Consider the following 14,395-nt stretch of genomic DNA (forward strand, 5'->3'; position numbering starts at 1 on the left):
TGACGGCACCCTTGCTCGTCAAATTGACAGGAAAGGGATGAGACTTGCAAATTGACGAGAGTGAGACTTTCAAGTATTTCACCATTTACGTGTAATTTATGAAGAGTGAGACATTTTTATAAGTTTTTTTTACATCTAAAATATGAAAGAATGTTACCCATCAAATTGACAGGACCTTAAGGGATGAGACATGCAAGTATTTCATAGTTTATAGATGCAATTTATGACGTCTAAGAAATATTTTTGCAAGTTCGTTTACGTCCAAAACAAATAAAAAAAACTTCAAAACACCCATAAAAAAAACAAGCCTAGTGGTATGTATCACGGTGAAACATCAATTTATTTGCTTGGGCTAGTAAGTAATACTGTGTTGCGTGATAGCTGCATTGTCCACCACACGCGACACTATTATTATTATGGCAGCTACTATAGACAGACAGAGAACTCAGAAGGCATGTATGCGGGTCCAATGCCTTCATCTTCAAAGGCTCGAGCCCTTAGCAGTAGTACTACGTAGTGTAATGCGCATGAGAGAGTCATGAGTCATGCATGCACCATGTGAAGGCCTGATTCCTGTCCAAGCCCCTGACACCATGATCAATGCACCTCCAAGATTTCTTCGAGATTTTGCTCGATGGCTCGTGCCTCGCTACACATGCGTATCAGGTCTCTGTGTGTGCTTGAGCAGAGATCGAATCATAGAGGGAGGAGAGACAGAGGAGTCAGGACTCAGAGGAGAGGAGACTATCAGGTCTGTGTGTGCTTGCGCAGAGATGGAATCATAGAGGGAGGAGAGAGAGGCGCGCCCCCCATTATTCATCAACCTCATATTCTGATGCTACTCTTCTCTTCTTCTTCCATCTTCTTAATTCTTCTTGTAACTTCCAAGGTCTGCTTATTGTCAAGCTTATTCGTGCTTGCCAGTTGCCCACCTCCCAAAAACACTCCCTCGCCCACTCTCTCTCTCTCACACGCGCGCGCGCGCGCACACACACAAAGAACCCCATGTGACATGAGCTATAATGACCAGCGTATGCTTCAAAACTCAGGCTTACCACACACACACCAGTGACATTTTCCATCCCTCCCATTTTTCTAAGCAGGCAGAACATCAGCAGATATTTGGTACATCGTCTTTTCTTCTTTTACTGTGTCTACTGTACACAAAGTGCCCACTAACCCAAGTAAAAAATAGTACTTTACTCTCTCTCTCTCTCCCCCCCTCTTTCTGTGTCTTTTACCCAGAAGTTCCTCATCTTCCTGTTTAGCTTTTTCTCTGAGGCTTTTCTTGGATCTCCTTACTCTAGCAGTTCCTTCAATGTTTCTACTAACCCACCTGTGTGATCTTTGCAGACCCTACATTGCCCACTTTGCCTTTTGACCCTAGCCTGGCTTTTCCTTCGTTATTTCTGTTAATCCAACTGTTTAATGTCCTTCGCCTTTGCCCAGCTCACTTAGCGTTTTGGCTCTTGCCCTCTAGCCCACCTAGCTTTTTGCCTGTTGCCCTACTACCCACCCTCTTCTGCCCACTTTGCATTTTGCCTCTTCGTTTACTACCCATTTTGTTTTTTGACTGGATCCTGCCCTTACCCTACAGCCCATCTTATCTTGCCCGCGTGCCCTTAGCGTTTTGCCTCTTTGCCCTCAAGAGCTGTTTACCTCTTGCCCGACTGCCCACTTAGCTTCCTTCTGCCCACTCTGCTTTTTGCCTCTTCCTTTACTACCCATTTTGTTTTTTGACGACTGGATCCTGCCCTTACCTACAAGCTACAGCCCACCTTCTTATCTTGCCCTTGTCAGTCAAGCCCTGTTTCCCCCTCATTTCTTAACTTTTTAAGCTTCTTTTACTAAATGTATATGTGGGCTGTTAAGCCCAGACAACTTACAAGCATCCACATCTTGCAGCCCTCTACAAAGCTGCTTCCATTGTGAGTAAGAAGTGGACTCATGATACTGCATCAGAACCTTAGTCTGAAGAGCTGGCACTGTCTCTGGAGCTAAATGAAGTCGCCTTTCCAGGCCTCTGCACTTTCAGCTAAGAGGCAAACATGTTCTAGAAGGCTCCACAGACCCCTGTGTCATGATCCTCTCAGCAGGTTTGTTGCCTCCTTTCATCTGTGTTTCCGTCTACTGCACAGCGTGGGGCTAGCTTTGGTAATGTTTGTCGTATCATCTGGCTCCCATTCCACAGCCTGGAATGATGCATGAGGCTGTGAACTCACTTGGGCAATTAAGAACAGATCAACACCTTGTGCTTGGCAAGACCTTGCAAGCCTTTGTTGGCCTTTCTATCTGGTTTTTACTGCTATTGCTGCTGCCCTTCTCAGCAAACTCCTTGTCACCTGATGGGCTCTCATTGCTTCAGATAAAGGCTGCCATTAGATCAGATCCACTCAATCTACTTTCTGATTGGAATAACGATGAGGCCGATCCATGTTCCTGGACAGGAGTGATCTGTGACACCCAAACATTGAGAGTCTTGTCGCTGAATATTACAGGAGAGGCCTTCTGTGCTGCGGCAGACACACCCGCAACTTGCTCAGATGGATTCTGCGGTTCATTTCAGTCTTGCCCTTCCCTTCTATGGCAGAGTCCTGATATGCAATGCTCTCCCCAGGGCGTTTTCTCAACGCAGATGGCTGCAATGGTGGTATGTCTTCGCAATGGGACAGTGTTGGAATCAGCTTCTGACTACAATAGGCATGATCGGGTGCCCTGCAGGCTTACAGGTTCTCTCTCTTCTGCCGTTGGGAACTTGTCATCTCTACAGGTCTTGGCACTTGGTTTCAATGGGTTCTCAGGTGAATTTCCCAAAGAAATTGGCAAGCTTAAATCCTTGCAAGTGCTTGATGCGAGGGGCAATTCCTTCTCTGGGCACATTCCTGTGGAGATCAGTCGTCTCTCTGGTTTGATGGTTTTAAACTTGGCATTCAACTCTTTTGAGGGTGAGATTCCTCCTGAGCTTTCAAGCTGCAGGTCTCTTCAGGTTTTCGACTTGGCTGGGAACATGCTGTCAGGAAAGATCCCTACTTTTATTGGAGATTTCTCTGCATTGCAGTCTCTCAGATTGTCTTACAATCAGCTAGACGGAACCATCCCAGAAGAGGTTGCAGGCAGCTGTGGCAACTTGGAGCACCTTCACTTAGAGGGCAATTTCTTGTTTGGCACTATCCCATCTGCACTGGGAAACTGCACTAATCTCAGGTCTCTCATGGTGTCTTCCAACTTCCTGTCGGCGCCAATTCCTGCAGAACTCGGCAGGCTTTGGATGCTTGAGATTCTTGATGTTTCAAGGAACAGTTTGGCTGGGGATATTCCACCTCAGCTGGGAAACTGCACCAAGCTATCCTTGCTTGTCCTCACAAACTTGCTGGACGTGGAGGCTTGCATCAATCGCACCATGGTTGACCCAGTGGATGGCTATACCAGCAAGGATAAGGGCGAGTACAATTATTTCACAGGCGACCTTCCAGCTTCGATCACAAGCCTTCCTTACCTCAAAATCTTGTGGGCACCCAGAGCGGGCTTCCTTGCAAATTTTCCATCCCAGTGGGGAGCATGCTCGCATCTGGAAGTCTTGAATTTAGGAGAAAATTCTCTCTCGGGCAGTATCCCTGCAGGGCTAAGCACATGCAAGAAACTGATATACCTAGATGTAAGCTTCAATTCATTGGAAGGGAGCATCCCACAGGAACTTCCAGTCCCTTGTATGGTGGTCTTCAATGCCAGTGGTAATTTTTTGTCGGGTACCCTTATCCCTGCAGCTAGTAACATTTGCCCAACTGCCGAGCTGCTCGGGGTTTACTCTTCTGCCAGTGCATTGTACTTGTCCCCTGATGATCAGAGTTCTTCTGTAAATACCATCTATTCCTACTTCACAAGTTTATACCATGGCAGCGTGGTGGGCAGCTTGTCAGTTGGGCTTGCACCACAGGCTTTGTTGGTAATACATGATCTTAGCCAAAATAATCTCACAGGATTAATTCCGGCTCCACTATTAGGAGTGGGCTTAGCCAACAGGAAGCCATCATATGGGCTTTTTCTTTCAAAAAACCAGTTCCATGGTACTATCCCTGATTATATTTTCGGTGCATGTCAGAATTTTCAGGAGTTTGCTGTTGCATTCAGTCATAATCTTCTCGAGGGTGCATTACCCATGGAGTCCATGCTAGGTTGCAAGTCCTTAAGGCATTTTGAAGCTTCATCGAATCAGCTAAGTGGAAGCATTCTACCAGAGATACAGGGTTTGAACCTCTTGGCTTATCTGGACCTGGGCACAAACATTTTGGGTGGCTCGATTCCGCAGGAGCTTGGCCAGCTCCAAGAGCTGGAATTTCTAATATTGAGCAATAACAGCCTGGTGGGAACAATACCGGCAGCGTTGGGCAATCTAACCTCACTTGTTGGGCTTGATTTGTCTCGGAACAAGCTTACAGGTGAGATCCCTCAGGAGCTGGCAAATCTCCGCAATCTGAAGTATCTCTGGCTAAACAATAACTCCTTGTCTGGGAGGATCCCACAGCGTCTTGCAAACATCAAGTCCCTCACAGGCCTTGATGTAGCCTACAACAACTTGTCTGGGGTGGTCCCAAGGACCAAAACCATGGAGAATTCCTGTGATGAGGCCAGTTTTGCAGGCAATCCCTACCTTCAGCCATGTATGGCATCAGCCCCGGCGCCATCATCCGAGGAAATATTCATACCGCGCCCATTTGCAATGTCTCCAAGCAACACAATTGCAAGAAGCAAGAGCCAACTAAGTTGGTGGATAATTGTAGTCATAGTAGTCCTGTCTGTCATTGTTTTAATTGCCTTGCTTCTGCTATTGTGTTACTGCATCAAGCGGCAGTGGTTGGGGCACCCGGCCGGGAAGAAGGAAGTGGTCGTGTTTGAAAACACCAGCTTTCGTTTGACTTATGAGAATGTGGTCAGAGCGACAGGCAACTTCAGTGTGGACAATTTAATAGGTAATGGTGGGTTCGGGGCTACTTATAAAGCAGAGCCTGCACCGGGCTATCTACTTGCAGTCAAGAAGCTGTACCTTGGAAGGTTTCAGGGCATGCAGCAGTTTGTTGCAGAGATTAGAACACTTGGGCAGATAAGACATTCACATCTGGTTACACTTTTAGGCTACTATGCTAATGATTCGGAAATGTTTCTCATTTACAAGTATCTTTCAGGAGGAAACCTAGAGAGTCTAATACACAACAGAGAGAAAGGGAGCATTCCATGGAAGGTCCGGCACAAGATTGCTCTGAATGTGGCGGAGGCACTGGATTATCTACACAATGGGTGTCATCCCAGGGTGCTTCATAGGGATATCAAGCCAAGCAACATTCTTTTGGATACTTCTTTGAATGCATATCTCTCAGATTTTGGCCTGGCACGGCTGTTGGGCACCTCTGAGACGCATGCAACAACCGATGTGGCAGGCACGTTTGGCTATGTTGCACCGGAGTATGCATCGACAGGCCGGGTTTCTGACAAAGCAGATGTCTACAGCTATGGGGTGGTTCTTCTTGAGTTGCTCTCTGGGAAGAAGGCTCTGGACCCATCGTTTTCAGATCATGGTGATGGGTTCAACATTGTGGTATGGGCGAGCCATCTTCACAAGAGAGGCCAGAATGAAGCAGTCTTTGCCCCGGGCTTATGGGAGCAGGGCCCACATTCTGAGCTGATTGATACACTGAAATTAGCCATCATTTGTACTGAGGAGTCATTGGCGGAGAGGCCCACCATGAAGCAGGTGGTGGATTGTCTCAAATCATGCCGTTTAACGTCCTCCTTCTGACCAAACTGTGTTAACCCCATTTTGTAAAACTTGTTTCCAGCAGACTAACTTGGCCACTAAATCACTACCGATTCTCAGGCATGGACCTGAGCTGTATTTTAAAAGCTTAATAGATCTTTGTTCAGATCTAGGGTCTTCTCATACGCTTGGTATGGACATTAGCTATGTTCTGGAACACACTGCCACTCACTTCAAAGCTCCAGTTGAAGCAGACACTGCAAGTCTCCACAAGCAATCCTCACTTTCAAACTAGCCCATCATATGCTTATGTGCCCAATGTGGTCTGTGGTTGAGAGCCCAACAGGCCTTGCATGAACCCTTTCGTATAAGCAAATTTTTTTTTTCAAAAAAAAAAGCTTTTACCAGAATATATCTAAAACTTCAAAAATTTTGGAGGTTTTCTTCCTTCCATTTTGAGAGTGATTTTTCAAAATTTGAATTTGCTCTAGAGAACCATAGAGAAAATCTTCTTTTTCTGTCCTTTTGTGAAAAGTTGTTTCATTGGTACTATTTTTTTAAAATGGTCTGTTGTTGAAATGGTCCCTCTATAAACAAAGTGCAAAAATGATAGCTTATACGCAGCCTAGAAAGTTAGCTCATTTTGGCTTTTAAGCCCTCGAAAATTCATTGGGTGGCCATCGGGCACATTGTAAATATGAGGCTTATACATGAGTCATTTTGGATTATAACCAAAAAACCAAACAAAAGCTGCCAAAACTAAGGGATGTTTTGTTTTTTTGCAAGAAGGAGATTTCTATCAAGTATGAGAAATAAACTTCATCCCAAAATATAGAGAGAGATCTCAACCAATTTGGGGCATTATCTTGCCAAGAGAGTTCTTGGGGGGGTTGAAGAGAAGAAAACGCCATGATCCCACTCTCTCATAAACAGTTTGCGTTAGATGGACCTTGTGTGTAAGCCGATGTGACCATAGCAGTGTGAACGATATCATATATATCATATATATGAGTCAATGATATCACTCCATATGCTGCATATTTTTCTAAGCATCATATATACGAGTGCCCTCCAATGCCTACGTGCATCTAGCTTTCTAAATCTGTACCACCATCACATATTAGAGCATTGAAGCTTTCTAAATCAAATTGATATTGATGAAATTTCACCAAATATTGATGGCTTACAATCACTCTATCTTGAACTAGTTGAATTGAGCGGCTTGACAAGATTGTTGATGCATCTCCTGCAACCACTCTATAGTTGCTGTGATCTCCATTGTAACTCCACCTGAGCGACTTTGAAGTGAATGAAGTTTAGTGTGAGAGAGAAACACAGAGAGTGGAGGGAGTTCTAAATACGAAAAGACATAAATATCATTATGTGTAAATGACTAAGGATTTTAAAAAAAATTCTTTTTCATATGAAAGAGCTATTGGGAGTGATTCTTACACATTCTACATAGTAATCATGAGAATTGGCTACCTTAAAGATGGTTGCTCTGCCAACTTTAAGAATGATTGGAATATCTTACACGTTCTCCATGGGAATCATATATGAGAGATGGGAATATCTAACACATTCTCCATAGGAATCATTTTCTTATGAGAATATCCCGAGAAGCCATTTAGACACACATTTTATTTTTCATATGAAATACCATCTATCACAACTTTGTTACCTCATCCTCCTTTCCGTCTTTAGTTTTATTTTTAACTTTCTCACTACTCTCCTCGTACTTCCATTTTGCTTCCTCTTAAAAGGGAAATTAGTGAATAAAGCAGATAATTTATATGTTTATTTTTTAAATAAAGAAATAAATTTTCTCTATTATAATAATATCATTATTAATATAATTTATGTTATAGATTATATAAAAGAACATAGTGTATAATAATAATATTATGAATATTATTAATTATATAATCAAGGTTATATTATTAAGATTTATGTTATATATTAAAATAATATAATATATAGCAATATAAAATAATATAACATTATTGGGATAACTACTACCTTATCATGTGCATTCTCTTATTGGATCTGAAGGGTAGAGGTGAACGCAAGAGGCGACCTTGGGGAGTAGAGGCTGTCAGAATACGCAGGAGAGATGATGACTAAATCTGGAAACACAAGAGCAAGTGTAGAAAATAGACAACAATGGAGAGAGAGGCGTATAACTCTCCTATGTATACACAAGAAGATCCCGAATACAATACTACAAGACACAATGGAGAGAGAGGCGTATAACTCTACTATGTATACACAAGAAGATCCCGAAAACAATACTACAAGACACAATATGGCAAGGGGCTGTGGGGCTATTTTATATGGCCCCCAAACAACAGTCGGCCTCATAGGCAGCCCCAACAGGACCAAAAACTCCACGACCTGCTGAAGTGTATAGTCGGCCAGTGCAGCAGGGGTGTCGGCTAGCATCAAGAAGGTCCACGACCTGTGCAAGACAGTCGGCCACCTCCAGCATATACACACATGCAGTCGACCAAGATCAAGGTCCTCCTTCCACCACACAGGACTGCCACCCAAGCCATAGAATAAATGGGAAAAATGGGGAAAAAATACGGGGAGTGAGGAAAAATGAGAACAACACCTACAAGGGCAGGCACACCCACAACAAAGGCCTTGGTGTCTACATAAAGACAAAAGATGTCTTCTAACACCCCCTCTCAGCTCCTGGCTGTGAATCCAACCACAAGGAGCTGGGGTGTCCCCTGAGCAAATCCTGAGATATCGACTTCGTGAAGAGGTCCACTGTACTATCCTTCGTCGAACAGAACTCTAGCAAGATATCAGCAAAAACGATCTGTTCACGAAAAAAGTGCCTCTGGATGACCATGGGTTCCTCCAGTGGAAGCCCAATCCTGCCATGCAACGTCTGCAACCTCACCGCCTCACAAAGAGCCCGGTACTCTACCTCTTTCGACACGACAAGGCAAAAGATGACTATCTCTTACTGCTCCATAAAACTGCTCCTGGGCTTGAAAAGTAGATCTCCTCGTGTCTAGATCTCCTCCCCAATCTGAGTCACTCCAACCGTGGAGTCACACTCCATCTATCAATCCCCCTCCTATGTAAAAGAGTCCATGATCTTTCGCATGCTACAGAAACCACAAGATACGCAATCCTACCTCCCAAAGAGTCATCTGCAAACAACCATGAGCTCAATTGCCTCATCAGGAAAGCTCACGTCCAATCTAGTGCCCACCAACCAAATCAATGAACCATTCTACTTCCGAGTCAAAGAGGCATCACACTACTCACAAGGATCAACACCTGTTTACGGTGGAAAGCCAAGTCTTGGAAACCCACTGAAGACCATGCAAGGCCTTTTGAAACCTGTCAACCACCCCCTCTGAATTCGAAACCACAAAGCCTGGAGATTGTGCAACAACCACCTCCTTTTGCAAGTAATCAACTGTCACCTGCCTGGCTTTCGAAGAGGAAAGAACATCCTCATCTACAAGAGTTTCTTTGTCCCGAATGCTACGAGACATCAGAGCATAGGTCACTTGTAAAGTTTCCTCTGATTGACGAACACAAGGACTACCAACATTAGTACTGGAAAGTTCCTGCCAACTGTTGCCATCAATTGGCAAGCTATCCACCATCTGATCCCGGAAAGCCTACACCTGCAGCGTATCCACACTTAAGTGGCCATTACCAGACTGCCACTCATCACCAACCTGAAGACCTGGGAGAGAGAGTACTGAAAGCTTGTAAACTCCATTCTCCACTCCGCCTTCCCAAACTACCTGGCCTGTGGCCTTGTCCCCAGAGAGCAACAAAATGCTCATCAAACTCCACCCGTACGCCAGTCTTGCAAACCTGATGCACTGACAACAGATGAAAACCAAGTGACGGAACATACAACACCTGGGAGGAATGCTTCCCCCCTCTGCCATCGGGAACTATCTCCAACCTGCCCTCACTATGAAGTGGGATAGTGGATGTATCCCCAATAAGAATGTGACCAGAATACCTGCAGAGATCCTGTAAAGCTGAACGGGAAGGAGTCATGTGCCGCCAGGAAGCACCACTGTCTAGAATCCACTCCCGAGTATCCATTGCGGAGAGTCCTCCAACCTCCTCCCTGCCCGAAGAAAATGAAACATCGGTGTCCATCACCTCCAAGTGCACAAAAGCCGGAGTCTTCATGATTGCTGTGGTGAGGAATCTTCACCCTTCTCGGTCTTCCGCTGGGACACTGCCTCCAATAGTGGCCTTTCTCACCACAATCATTACAGGCCCTCTCTGCCTTTAGTTTCTTGTGGTCAACGTCGGACTTCTTCTCAGAAGACTTCTCCGACGAAGCCTTCCTTTTGTCCGTGTTACGGCCTTTCGACCGTTGGCCAGTTAAGGCCTACGAACCTCCGCCAGGAGGGTTCGTGAATCGTTCCTCTTGGTCCAAGACCATGGGCACAAGCTCCTCCCACGTGATGATGCTGAGCCTGCCACTAGTAATCAAAGATGAGTAAAATGCTGAGTACTAATAAGAGGGCAAATGCGACAGCAACGTTATGGCTATGTCCTCTGATGATATCTCCTTCCCAACTTGGAGAACTTCCTGCTGAAGAGCCTGGAGCTTTTTAATATGCTCCCACATCATCATCGATGACTTTGCAGGGCTCATAACCCGCATCTGTACTTCCAAGGAAATCCTCTTCATGGGCAATACCCTGTTGTAAAGAGAAGCCAAATGCTGCCATACATTTCTGGCCAGCGTCATATGCTTGATATGATTGATTACCTGCGGTGTGTAGTTGAGGAAGATAAATGAATGGACCCTGGCGTTGACACAATCTCACAACTGTGCCTGTGCCTCCCGGTCCTTACGGATCGCCGGTAACTCCCCTTCCTCTACTTCCGGTCGTAGAACCCCAACCACGATGAAATCAGCAAGGTCATAAGACTCCAGAACAGATTCCATCATAACCTTCCATATGCCGTAGTTGTTCTTGTCCAAACTGACGGTCCACCGAGAATGTGGGGAGTGTAGGGATCTTCACATGCCTCTCAGCCATCTCAAGCAGATCTGCCATTGCGGGGATGGAATTGAAAAGGGTGGGTGGGTAGGAACAAACAAGTGGCTGTCCAGCAAATCAGCCCACCTTCCTCTTACTTCTCCTCTTCCCGAACAGTCCAAAACAATCCACCAATCAGCAACGCAACAGTCCCTCCTCTTGCTCACACAAATCCCAAGAACTATCAAGAGCCTAGGGCTCTGATACCATGCCAAAATATGTAGTGGAGATGATGACTAAATCTGGAAACACAAGAGCAAGTGTAAAAAATAGACAGCAATGGAGAGAGAGGCGTATAACTCTTCTATGTATACACAAGAAGATCCCGAATACAATACTACAAGACACAATATGACAAGGGGATGTGGGGCCATTTTATATGGGCTCCAAGCAACAGTCGGTTCATAGGCAGCCGACAGGACCAAAAACTCCACAACCTATTGAAGTGTATAGTTGGCCACAGCAGTGGGCTAGCATCAAGAAGGTCCACGACCTATGCAAGACAGTCGGCCACCTCTAGCATATACACAGATATAGTCAGCCAAGATCAAGGTCCTCTTCCAAGAATCTAGGATTTTATTTGCATTGGGCATATATGTTGATGGTGGAACAAGGATATGTGCGTGAGGATGGGGAGCAGGTAACATGGAAACTCCCATTATTACTTTCTTGCCTATTAACTATGTTGTGGAATTTTGTTAATGGGTATGCGTTCCAGGTGAGAAGTTTACTCTTGGCTCTGTCTTGGGTGGCAAGATGGATACCCAATCCCAGATATGAATCGAGAAACTGGAGAAGAGAGACAAACAATTATTTCTAGCTCAAAGTAGTGTTTTGAGAGAGAGTCATCATGGAATGACACAACACATGATTCAAGGCAGATCTTATGTCTGGGGAGGTTCTGAGAGATCCAAGAACATACATAGGTCCTTAACATCATTATCATGATCTTGATATGTAGCATGTGAGAGATATGAATATTGTTATTTTCTATGCCAAGTGGTTACTACGCACCTTCACCAAGCCAGGGGATTCAATGATCAATGTCTTTGCAGGTTGATATAACCTTAACATCATTATCATGATCTTGACATGTAACATGTGAGAAATCTCTAGATTAGAAGCTATTGGTTGGACTTTTTGCTGCAATAGATCTTGGAATTGACACGTGGGTTATAGAGATGTTGGCAAAAGCTCACAGATTATGTACATTGCCAAAAAAACTCGTGATAGAAAGCTCATAGAATAATCACACCCCTTAATGAGTAGTCCCATTAAGTCATATTTATTTTGAGGTAAGTGCATATATATTTTTTAATCATTAAGTCATATTTATTTTGAGGTAAGTGCATATATATTTTTTAATCATTAAGTCATATTTATTTTGAGGTACGTGCATAGATACTTTTTTATCATTTACCAAAGATTCAGATGAAGCAAAACGGAAAATTTTACGTAAACATTTCAAAAAAATTTAATAACATGTTAAGTGTTTGTATTTTTCTTGTTTAATTGTTAGAATGAGTTTACCTAACTTGTCAAAGGGCAATAGATATGTTACACGCTCTTGTTGTTCTGAACCTACATGTTCATGTGATAACATGGAGATTTCTTCCTCTAGATCTAACCATAATGTAAAAAGATTTGTGCAGGTAAGTTAGTGTGTTGGTGTAGAAGGTTCTTTTACAATTTGTCGAGGTTTATTTGCGCTTGAACAAGCAAACATTAACAATGAAGAGCATATTCTTATTGAAAGGGAAAAAGGGAAAGGATCTTATGGAGAAAAAGAAGGTAGCGAATGTGAGGAGGGTTATGAAGGAGAACAAGGAGGACAAGAAGGGGGTGAAGAAGCTCATGTAGGGGGGATGAGCGTAATGAATGGAGGGAAAAAGAAGAGATAGCAACAAAAAGTTCTCATCAAGGGGACAATGAGGGGGAATCAAGTGCTTATCAAGAAAGTACACAACACAATGAACCAAAAAGTATAGTAAGAGGAAAATAGAGATATTTGGTAAGCTCCTAAAAACTAGTACACCTCAAGGATTCCTTGAGAGAATTAGGGTGCAGTTTTTGTCACCTCTACCAAAAACACCTCTATGTAAGCTCATTCCAATTGAAGAAATAAAAAAATTAAGTCCATCTATATAAAAATCTCTCTCTAAATCTTTTATATGAACATTGGTGGTTACTTGCAAAGTAAGGTTGCCTTCAGTGTTTCCATCCTTGATTTGCAGGGGGAGGAGACACTCTTATGTACAAGAGGAGGGAGTCCTAGAGTCATGCATGGAAGACTATGAATGATAGGTTTGAGTAGATCTTGGATAATGATGTAGAGTGGGGTCCATACCTTAGGGGAAAAATAATCCACATACTTGATGGAAATAATCAACACAAAGCATTCATGCATTACATCAAAAGAGGTTATTATATTCTTAATTTTTAAGTGGATGATTGAATCTATTATTTCATTCATTTAGAATTGTATTTATTCATGCTGCAAAATTCCCAAATCATTTGCCAATGTACTATAGCGTGCTTTGTAATTTTGTTCCATTCAAGAACAATGATGTCAGAGAACTATTTTCTCTCACTCGATTGAACAAGAAATTTATCACTTTAGCTTGAACTTCTCGTTATCTTATCAAATTAAACTATATGTGTTTTGATCATCACTTGAAATGATGTCATGTGTGACATGATCAATGAGTTTAGGTATGTTTCCAATACATTTGGAGATAAGCTTTTTTAGATTAGGAAACTTGGGGAATCGTACCTTACTACGCTTATTGCTAGGTTTAATGAAGGAGATAAGAAATGGGTTGAAGTAGAGTTGAGCAAGATAGTTGATGCAATTACCTTTATTGTCCATTTTCTTTTGTTCTAAGTCTTATCCGCTATGTTTTCTATCAAAGGATGAAATGGAAAAAAAGTGGATAAAAGAAAAAGGGCATGGATGTGATGAGGCTAGACAAAAGGTCATAAGAGAGGTAGAGGTGTTATATAGAGAAAAAGCATGAAGTATGTGAGGCTCGCACATCCTCGCAAGTGAGTGTTATTGTTGGCATGCTTTTCTCTCTTTGTTGTGCGGCATGAGCCAAACATAGCCACATAGGAGAAATTCAACATGATTGGTGCTAATTGCATTAAAGATAAAGATAAGGCCTAATATCTTATACACACCTTAGAGTACTTACCTAATGACAAAAGTGTTAAAACCCTAAGATCTCTCTAGATAATTGTTATGCATAAACATGCATAAATCAGGCTCATCCACCACCCCCGAGCCCAAGGGGATGCACACATGAATTATAATGAAATACATCATACTTTTACCTCCTTGATGTCCCATACCATCAAGAGGTATAACTCCAATCCAATAGCATGTAGCTATAGTGTGAAATGGTAGGTGAGTAGTTATGATCCTCTACACAAGAGAGCATAACATAACCTAGCATCAAGCTAACATCAAGAGACCATAGCCTAAGCCTCAAGATAACATAGCCTTGGCCTCCAACCCCCCCCTTGAGTATGCCGCCCCATGCCCCTATTATATAGGAGGGCCCTCAAGTGACTCTTGACTCTCCATTTCCCATGTGTTATC

At 43.3% G+C, this 14,395-nt stretch overlaps 1 protein-coding gene across 1 annotated transcript; it reads left to right on the forward strand.

Annotated features, from left to right (window-relative positions):
• Positions 1–402: 402 nt before the first annotated feature.
• On the forward strand, positions 403–6,179 carry LOC147616007 (LRR receptor-like serine/threonine-protein kinase RPK2). Its single transcript, XM_086778631.1, has one exon. It carries the CDS (start codon positions 2,198–2,200, stop codon positions 5,789–5,791), a length of 3,594 nt encoding a protein of 1,197 aa, XP_086634757.1. The 5' UTR covers positions 403–2,197; the 3' UTR covers positions 5,792–6,179.
• Positions 6,180–14,395: the final 8,216 nt, after the last annotated feature.

This window comes from Cibotium barometz, chromosome 39 (assembly GCF_041138505.1).
Source record: "Cibotium barometz isolate CiBa-2024 chromosome 39, ASM4113850v1, whole genome shotgun sequence".
NCBI classification, from domain to species: domain Eukaryota; kingdom Viridiplantae; phylum Streptophyta; class Polypodiopsida; order Cyatheales; family Cibotiaceae; genus Cibotium; species Cibotium barometz.